The sequence below is a fragment of the Hippocampus comes genome, unplaced genomic scaffold (genome assembly GCF_001891065.2).
Source record: "Hippocampus comes isolate QL1 unplaced genomic scaffold, H_comes_QL1_v1.1 scaffold191, whole genome shotgun sequence".
NCBI classification, from domain to species: Eukaryota; Metazoa; Chordata; class Actinopteri; order Syngnathiformes; family Syngnathidae; genus Hippocampus; species Hippocampus comes.
Window position 1 is genome coordinate 67,577 of NW_017805151.1, and position 10,273 is coordinate 77,849.

The 10,273-nt window shown below is 41.3% G+C and overlaps 1 protein-coding gene across 1 annotated transcript in view; it reads left to right on the forward strand.

The window, feature by feature from the left end:
• Positions 1-3,803: 3,803 nt before the first annotated feature.
• LOC109514830 (zinc finger protein ZXDC) overlaps positions 3,804-10,273 on the forward strand; it is a 21,878-nt gene continuing 15,408 nt past the window's right edge. The window contains exons 1-2 of the mRNA XM_019868227.1: positions 3,804-5,945; positions 7,428-7,580. Coding sequence (XP_019723786.1) covers positions 3,971-5,945; positions 7,428-7,580 — 2,128 coding nt within the window. The 5' untranslated portion in view covers positions 3,804-3,970. The remainder of the gene's footprint in view (positions 5,946-7,427; positions 7,581-10,273) is intronic.

Sequence of the window (10,273 nt, forward strand, 5' to 3'; positions counted from 1 at the left end):
TAAAATACACTTTAAGCCCGCAAAAAGTCCGCAAACTGTCCGCGTGAAGCAGCGAAAGTCAGCAATACAACAGCGAGTCACATAGAGCAACATATACAGTACTACATGTATATGTTTACTGTATTTTGTTATTCATACACTAACTAACTTCACCTAACTTATACATGTTTAAATATATTAGTATCCAGCATTAAGTAATGTTAATTACAACAAAATTTACTTCTGCATGCATGTACACCTTATAAATATTTTTTATACTCATACACATGTACATGTACCTATAGGGGGGGTCCGCTACTTCGCGGATTTTTGTTTATCGCGGGTGATTTCGGTCCCCATTAACCGCGATAAACGAGGGATTACTGTACGTCCCAACTTCATTGGAATTGGGTTTGTCCACAAAACACTTGTCTTTTGGCACATTTCATGATTTGGTGATTGGTGCAGTACATGTAAAGTTTGTGTTTTTTGTGCATTCCACTAAGATGAGACATTGTAAAAAAATACAACTGCTGGCAGCAATGTCTAAATAACTATTTAGTTAATTTAGAGGCAGAAATTACCTCAGCATATTTGCATGGCTGCTACAAAAATTGATTTCAGAGGGTGCTTTTTTTTTTGACATAAGGATACCTTTTTTTTTTTATTTTTTATTTTTTTTATGTTTTTGTATTTCTTGGGCAATTTTTTTTTCCAGTTCAGTTGAGTCTTGCTTTGAAGGAAGGAATCAAATCTTGCAGCTGATTATACTTTGTTTCAGCTGTGGTTGCTTTTGAAGTGCTGTGTAAATGAAATTGATTTGAGCTGAGTTTATACATGCGTCACAGAACTGCCGCCTTGAACATATTGTAAGGAAAGTGGCTAATCCAAAAAGTTCTAAGCAATTTCCTCATCTCAGGTACGGTTAAACTTTTGTGGTAGAGCTCTAATGCCCATTCACCACTGTGCTGCCAGCTCAGAATTAGAAACCTTTTTGTAAGCATGTCTCGTTGTCGGGTGGTCTTAATTTTCCATGTACCGGTACATGTCATGAGCAGTGTGCAAGCTTTGTAAAAGTAAAACCAGCAATCTTTACTCATCCTCCCATGCATGCATGCTTTTCAAGATTCATGGGTGCTTTCCTTCATATTTGCACTAATGGATTTTTTTTTAACTTTCAGGTCTTAATTTGCAAATTTCAATAACATTATGTTGAAGTTTTACTCAAACTAGCTGTCAATTTTGATGGCTTAAATTTTTTTTGTGCATTTTTTTTAATCCAACTCCATTCATGCCCATAAGACTTCAATTGGAATATGAACTTCCTCATACTGTAAAGAGCCAAATGAGAAGGTGCTGTTATTTTCATTTGTTGACGTCTACCAGCACTGCAAACCTGACTACTTTTATTTTGTGTATATCCTACAAAGATATATTGAATTAAATCTTTAGCAGATAAATTTGTTTCTTTTTGCCAGCATCTCTGTGCTAAGATAGGCCACGGTCTCACTTTTGCACCCTTTAGTTCTCCCTTTGTTCGAGCTTAGCTCACCTCACTTCTGGATGAAATAATTGTGTTTCATCTAATACTTGCGCCATTCCGTCGACCTCCTAGTGCAGAGGTCGTGGTTTTGATCCCGGCTCCGGCCTTGCTGTGTGGAGTTTGCATGTTCTTCCTGGGCCTGCATGGGTTTTCTCAGGGTGCTCCAGTTTCCTCCCACATTCCAAAATCATGCATGGCAGGCTGATTGAACACTTAAAATTGTCCCTAGGTGTGAGCGTGAGCGCAAATGGTTGTTCATCTCTGTGTGCCCTGCGACTGGCTGGCAACCGGTTCAGGTTGTCTGCCGCCTACTGCCCGAAGACGCCTGGGATATGCTCCAGCACCCCCCATGACCCTTGTGAGGATAAAGCTGATCGGAAAATGGACTTGCGCCATTCACTACAAGTAACTGTCAGCAACAGAGCGCCATTCACTTCGTCACTGTCAGCAACAGACAGACAACTGGGCAAATGAATTGATGATGCAAGATAAGCCGACTGTCTTCATTGCGTTTGTTTTGTAACATCTTCAACTTGTGCTGTAAATTTGTCCATCGCATGAAAATGCCGGCGCGCTCAACTGGGGCTACACACATTTCTGACGGTGCAGTAGCGCCCGCGAGCCCCAGTGGAGCGCCATTCCTGTGCAACAAGCTCCTCAGTAAGAAGCCTGGTGCAAATTAAAGGAAGCAAAGGTCGACGCTATGCAAATAAAATAACCATGAGTTGCCCTTGGTCTGGAGCTTCCTACAAGAACTCACTACGCGTGTATGTGTAAGGATGATGATGAAAAAGGTGGGGGGTCAGCCCAGAACTACATGGGAGGACAATCAAGTCTCCCCCCCACCCCCTCATGACCTTAAATCAATACAGTATTTTGAGAAGAATTTGATCTCATTTTTTTATCATAGGCTTTTCCAGCATAAATCTGTAACGGCCCTCATCAGAGAAGTGAAAATTCACATTAAAGGACGCAGTCGTAGTACACCATGCCTCAAACTAATTGCACGTTTTCCCTGTCTTTGTGTTTGATCAATTTACCTTTCATACTTACAAACTTTGATGCAATCACCAGCATTCTTACACCAGAAATTGATTGTAACAGTGAAACCAAAAAAATATATGACTAATGTCTGGTGTTACACAAAGAGTCAAAACCAAAGGGATCAAATTTGATATGAAACCCAACTCCAATCAATTACAACTCCAATATTGCACTTAGCCCCTTTAGAAGTGAATAATTCCTCAAACAAATAAAATGTGACTCAAAAGACAAATACTAATAACCAAAAGAAAATAAAACAAAGGGCCTTGATTAAGTCTTAACATGGATAAAAAATGTGATTTCATAATTTCACTTTCAGATAGGATACATGCGGCCCGGTTGTCGACTGGTTAGCACATCGGCCTCACGGTGCAGAGGTGCAGGGTTCCATTCCTGCACCGGCTGTCCTGGGTGGAGTTTGCATGTTCTCCCCATGCCTGCATCATTTTTCTCCAGATACTCCAGTTTCTCCCCACATTCCAAAAACATGCATGGCAGGCTAATGAACACTTTAAATTGTCCCTAGTTGTGATTGTGGAAGTGAATGGTTGTTCGTCTATGTGTGCTCTGCAATTATCCATTCAGATGCTTAATGCAGTGGTCCCCAAACGCAGGTTGTTATTTGGTACCTGCACAGATTTAAATTTTTTTGTTTGTTTTACATTATCATCTGGGTGGGGCAGTGATAACGTACCTCAACACCTCCCCGTTGACTGATGGGAGCCAGCCTAATGGTTGGAGTGGAGCATATACTGTATGCTGGAACATGTTGCCCAACTGGCTGCTTAGAAGTTTGAAGACATCTCTGTAAGTAAGGCCGGGGCCGGAATCGAACTCACGACCTGTGCACGGTGAGGCGGACGTGCTAATCAGTCGATCACCGTGCCACCCTACACTTTTCTCATTTATTTTTATTGTTGTTTTGTCTAACGGTACCGATTTTCCTCAAGTTTGTGGAATTTTGGAGGTTGATGGAGCGCTATAGAACACTATATCGTCTTTCGTCGCCATCTCCTCGTCAGTAAGAAGAATGCTGCCGGCGACAAATTCCGGGATCCAAAACAAATACGAGCAGTTTTTCAATTTGTGTCCTATTTATCTTTTAGAAACAAAAAAAAATCTAAACTGTTCTTAGACTTTACCTTACTCGTTCTTTATAACAAACGAGAAAATCAAGCTACATTTCAATTTTGGTGTTTCTAATTGGAAAGAAAATCAAATAACGAGTCGTTTTTGTATTTTTAATAACTGCTTCTCAACATTTGATATTCAAAGTCCGAGAGAGATACGGACCCAACAAAGATTTTACAGGCCTTTGCCGATGAACTGTACACACGTTACAAGTAGAATTGTCGCCATTTTACTTGGGCGGGTCTATCCTGTCAATGCTACAGGGATACCAAAATGGAAATCCAGGGGCTTTCTGAAGCCCAAAACATTCAATCGCAACATGGCGCCCCGCGCTCAGACCTGTCGTCTGCTTTGGGGCCAGTTAGTGGGTCAATATTTCGTTTTCCTCCCCCCAAAAACGAAGCGGATCTTCAATTGGAATCGTCTGAATGTGGAAACCAGAACAGCAGACCGAGGACATATCCGCTTCTCCTACTGGCGGAAAATGGTGGAGAGGTGGATTTGTCGCAAGTCAACAAGCCGCAACTCAGCGACAAAACAAATATGCTCGAGGATATACAGAACGGGGAACTTCGTAACGTGAACACAACAGAGGAAGACAGCGAGAACCCCGGCTGTACGTCGAACTTTGTCATTTCCGACCGGAGAGCTGGAGCAGAAAACGCGGATTCGACATTGCAAATGGCGCTGCTTCCACTCGGCGGGGAAGAGGAACCGACGCTTGAGCCGCAGCTAACGTTACCATTTCCAGTTTTACGGCATCAGCGTGGGAACGGAGCCTCTCAGCAGCCGTCAATGGCCAGCCACAACCTCACTGGCGTGGATAAAATCACATCAAAGGAGAGTAAAAACAACGCCCAAGAGCTGTATTTAGTTTTCAATGTAATTCAGGATGATAAGAATTGTGACGGAAACAAACATCAACTGGACTCCTCGTCTAAAATGTTGGACAAAATGAAAAGACGAGGACTTGAGTGCTTGCAAGCTACTTCTTGTGAGACTATGGACTTCGGAAACGCAAGTAATGTTCTTCATTGCTGTTCCAATGAACAGCAGGATCGCTCAGACACATTGGATTCGAAAAAAACAGACGCTGTGGATAATTTTGAGAACGGTTCTTCATCTAAGGTTGGTACCAAACAAACAGACTATTACCGTACCGTCGAAGATGTTGTTTTGACGAACAAATATGGCGAGAAGATATGTGGCCAGATATGTACCGAAAACAGCGAAGGGAAGGCGTTACGAGAGCTTTCGTTGCAGGCTCGCAATGATGGTTTAATTTCTACAAATCTGGACATTGTGGAAACTATTGAGGCCTCACAGTTAATTCTGGACTCTGCTACACTTGATGACAATGCAAAGTCAAGCAGTCATCCCTCAGGACAGGATGCAAATGCAACCTTTTCTGGAACCATAATGATAAACAATCAGACCGTAATAGTGACCATAGAGAATGGAACATTGACTCTCGCTGCCCAGTCTGACGGATATGTTCACAAAGAGGATGATTTGGTCACCTTAAAGGAGCATTTAGGAATGAACGGTCATGAAGACATTGTTCTTCTCAACTATGACAGTGGCACCAAAGCAATCGGGAAGATCAGCACATTGGCAGTCACCAACCTCCAGGAAGACGCCAGGCCAGGGTCATCCATATGTGACTCTGAAATGTCTTTACTGGACAACATATCTTTGCCCATCCTGAGTACCTCTCTTCATTCCTGCCCTATTGTCAAGCATGAGGCAGGTGCCCAGCATGAAATCACAGAAGCTGATTTGGTTACCTCGTCGCCTAAATCTACAATAACAAACAAAGGCTCCAAATGTGGACCCCTTTTCCGGCCCAACAAGGTGATAGCTGTTTCTTTTGCCTGCCCAGAAATGGGATGCTCCTGTACATTTGACACACGGCAAAAACTGAAGGTTCACCTCCTGAACCATGCTGAAGATCCCCGCCCCTACCAATGCACGGTGGAAGGCTGCGGCTGGGCTTTTGCCACATCCTACAAACTCAAGCGGCACCTTCAGTCCCATAACAAGCAACGGCCACATACCTGTCATTTTGAAGGCTGTGGCCGGTGTTTCACCACTGTCTACAACCTTAAGGCTCATACCAAAGTCCATGAGCAGGATGATGCCTTCGTCTGTGAGGTCTGCAACGAGAGGTTTCGCAGTGCAACACGACTTGGCAATCACCAGAGGGTCCACTTTGAGCCACAGAGGCCCCACAAGTGTGAATTCCCAGGTAACACATTTGTAATTATGCAAAGCCGCACCCAACTGTACACGGAATGTTTCTATCTCTATTAGTTCAAGCAGTGGTGGTTTACGTTTACAACGCCTTGCTCACAGGTGTAATTGTTGACAGAGATACAAAATTATAATAGGAAAACTTATATCTGGTACTGTGTACTGTTGCATCGCAATGAAGCACACTCTTTGTATCACAATACTTTTTATATGAATATGTGCATGGAATTCTGTAGTACAGGCTTTTCCAAATGCTTTCAAATCCTCACCCTAATGAGAAAATCGTTTCCTTTCATACTGTGTTTTGCTGTTGTTGGACATGACAGAACATAGACATTTGAAATTAAAACTGATAGTGTGCCTGAATGAGAGCCCCAGGCGATAATCACTCAGGGACACAGAAAAAATGGCTGGAAAAGTGAAGCAAATTATCATTCAGTATCTGTGTCAAAAGCTCAGGACAAAAGTATCTGTAATACGATCTGTAATCAAGTTACTCACAGCCACCACACACATGAACCCTTCAAGAAAATGAATTTCCTGGGAGAAAATAAATACATAAATGAGTGAATCGTGTGGGAATTACCACTGACTTATTGGGAAACGAGAAGGACAAATGTTCTGGGTTATTTCTTTTTTATTCATGTCAATGAATGAAGTGGTGAAGGTTATTTTTGAAAGATTAGGAATAGTTTAAATTATTCTCTTGCACAGTTGGACTTGGATTGCGTGCGGCGAAAATGAACTTTTTGCAATCGAGACTTTTTTTTGGTCTTGTTCAGTGTTGCTTGTATTGTAATGGACAGGGTGAGGAGTCAAAGTCAGGTTAATTTTCAAATATTCTCTAAGTACAACATACAACACAGATGAAATTTCTTTCAGTGCATTAAAAACTCACCCAGCTAAAAATAAGGGCAGCAAAAACTGAAATGTATAAAAAGGACATAAATATATACATATAAACAAATAGCAATCAACAGTCAACAGACATCCACGAGCACTTGTGGTTATTGCGGGTTAAAGTTAAGTAGTGCATTGTTTAAGTGCAACAAGCGGATGTCCAATGCTGATGGGAGAGTCACAGTCTGTGGCAGGAGGCAGGGATAGAGAGGAGATATTTGTAACCCTTGGTCCACTGAATGATATTCTGAAATTGTATTTCATTGTCACAGCATGTGCATCCATTTCATGTTTCACCACCTTCAGCTTTTAGTGCAACAGCAGAGTGTCTAATGTTCCTTATCCCCAAAATTATTTTTGAAGCTCTCCACATGCTTCATATCATACAATAAATAAATAGAGAGCAACCCAAAAAGAGAAGGGAACCGCTAACTCTTGGTGACCCCAAATATAACCGTGTCCCAAGTTTTGAAAAGTATGTTCTACATAAACCGTTGCTTTACGAATGTATAATTAGTGTAATTTGTGATGGGACTTGTCTTCTGCACTACATTAATGCTTCTATTTCTTTGTTAAGGGTGTGAGAAAACTTTCATCACCTTCAGTGCTCTCTACTCACACAACCGGACTCACTTCAGAGAAATGGGCCATTTTACCTGCACTTACCCAGGATGTGCCAAGATGTATGACAAGGCTTGTCGCCTCAAGATCCATTTGCGAAGCCACACCGGTAAGTTGATGCTTGATAAGAGTTAGAATAAGGCTGACTTGAATGGAGCAAAAGCCAATCAATGATGGGGATTAGTTTGAGCGAAAGGGTGTCAAATCTCATTTTTGTAGTGGGCCGCATCTTAGTTTTGGTTTCCCTCAGAGGGCTGTTTAAAATTGTTAAAACCATATTCAGATATTCTCACCTCATCACATTATTACTCACACTAAACACAATTGCTCCTGTAATTGATTGTTTCATGCAATATATTGTTAACAACAAATTACATTTGATATCAGGAGTAATTGAAAATTGCTACACACCAAATTTAAAGTGGGATGATTAATCCATATAGTACAGTATTTTCCGGACTATTAAATCGCAGTTTTTTTGTAGTTTGGCTGGCGGTGTGATTTATACTCTGGAGCGATTTATGGGTGAAATTATTAACACATCATTATATCATTTCACATGTTATTTTCACATTAAACCACAAGAGGCTGCTCTAGACCTGTGTTGATAAAACCACGGTGAGTCTGATGTCAGCGAAGTAGAAGAGGAAGCACTGCATCTTCTACCTCCGGAGTTGGTGGAGTTGCTTTAAAGTGACACAGAGGATGAAGATTCCATTGGATTTAGTGATTTGGAGTGACATTGATGGTTTGGTGAACTTGTTAGCATGTTCTTTATGCTATAGTTATCTGAATAACTCTTACTATGTTACTTGAACACACCAGGCACGTTCTCAGTTCGTCGTTTATGCGTCATGTAACGTTAGCATATTCAGTGATAATTTTACAGTTTACCCCCAGCGAGTCCCAGGGACTCGCTGATCAGTATGAGTATGAGTCCCATTATGCATTTAGAGAGTCCCGAATTTCGAATTCTGAAATGGTCTACTTATTCAATTGCATATGATAACAACACAAACAACAACACATACATACAATTATAAACAAATGCTGCAAAAATTTAAATAATTCAGGAGCAGACCTGAGGATTTCGGAAATTCACGCTGTTTTTCAGTTCCGTCAGATTACCCAATGGGAAACCACGGTAACTAATTTTGGGTTCCGTAAACGTTCATCATGGGAACCCATTTTTCTATTTTGACTGATATTCATAATCAACAATTCTGAAACTCAAAAGTGTAATGTTTCAAGGGTAAATGTTTGAAAACTACGCATTAACAATGAACATTACATCAGCAGCTGTGTACTCCAGGTTTATTCAAAAAAATAAATGGATCAAAATATGGTGTACTCATATGGCATCATGAATACAGCATACCACAAAATCTGAGTATTTTTTCCAATCTCACACTGCAAAGATTATTTTACTGGTAATCATTAATACAGGTAAGTATTGATGTGGCTTGACATCCTCTTTCCAAGACTATGTATGTGTAATCTACTATCAATTTGACGAAAGAATCTAACACACGTCATCATTAGTTCTACCAACAGTTAACATTAGCATTACTACACCTTGTGACGAATGTTTTATTCCTAAAGTTACCATGATACAACCAGTAAATTATAGAATAACCAATACTGTTTCATAATATTTTTCTTCGCGATTAGCCTATAGATCTAATGATCAACTTGCCTCGTAATCGTGCCTCGCGTCGTATCTCGCTCTCGTGTTCTGTGCATCCATCACAGGTGAGTTTAGTGATACGCCCTTCGGACGAGTCATACGAAAAATCAGACTGGCATTCCCATTTCTTAAATGTTGTAATTAGTAGACCTTTGTGAGTTTTTTTCGTTACCATCTCAAACTTTCATCCGCGCGATTCCTCCGTTTGTGGACTGAAATAGCAACCCGCATGCGCACATAACGTTATCTGTTCCGTCCTCCCAACACTGAAAACAAAACAAAACGAAAGTAAAGTGTAAGAAACACACTCACACACCACACCACAAACACACATTCAGGCACAGTGCGTTGATCACACAGGAGAGATTTGATCGCGTACAGTCAACTCGTGTGCGGTGACTTTTATGGTTAAACGATTTTTCGGTACCATCAAAATGACGCCACGGAAATGACACGCTACCGGTAACGATCGTTACCGTGAAATCCTCAGGCCTGCCGTAGTTTTTTTTTTTTTTTTTTTTTCTGGAAAATTTTCTTTTTTTCCAAAACGTCCCAAAAACGCACATTATTTGGAACTGTGCGTCCCGCGGGAAAATTATGCGTCTAGGACGCGGGACGCAGAGATAACGAGATGGCTGCAGGGGTGTCAAACTAATTTTTTGTCACGGGCCGCTTCGGAGTTACGACTTCCCTCGGCAAAATCTCAACGTTATTTCTTACCCGTGACAATTTGACATTTCGGTACAGATTTCAGCAAGAATCATGATAGTTGACACACATGATTTGCTCCTGCGGGCCACATAAAATGACGTGGGGGCCCGGATCTGGCCCCCGGGCCTCGACTTTGACACCTGTGCTATATACACATATTTGGGATTGACATGTTCATACTATATTACATGTTCATGGTTTTTCATCTATAAATGATCATGGTAAATGGGCTGTCATTTACATTGCACTTTTCTACCTCAGGTACTCTAAGTCAGGGGCCCCCAACCTTTTTTGCCCCACGGAGCGGTTTATGTCAGACAATATTTTCAGGGACCGGCTTTTAAGGTGTGGCGGAAATAATACAACAAAATAATATGGTATGAGCTGCATGAAAACTGTGGCGT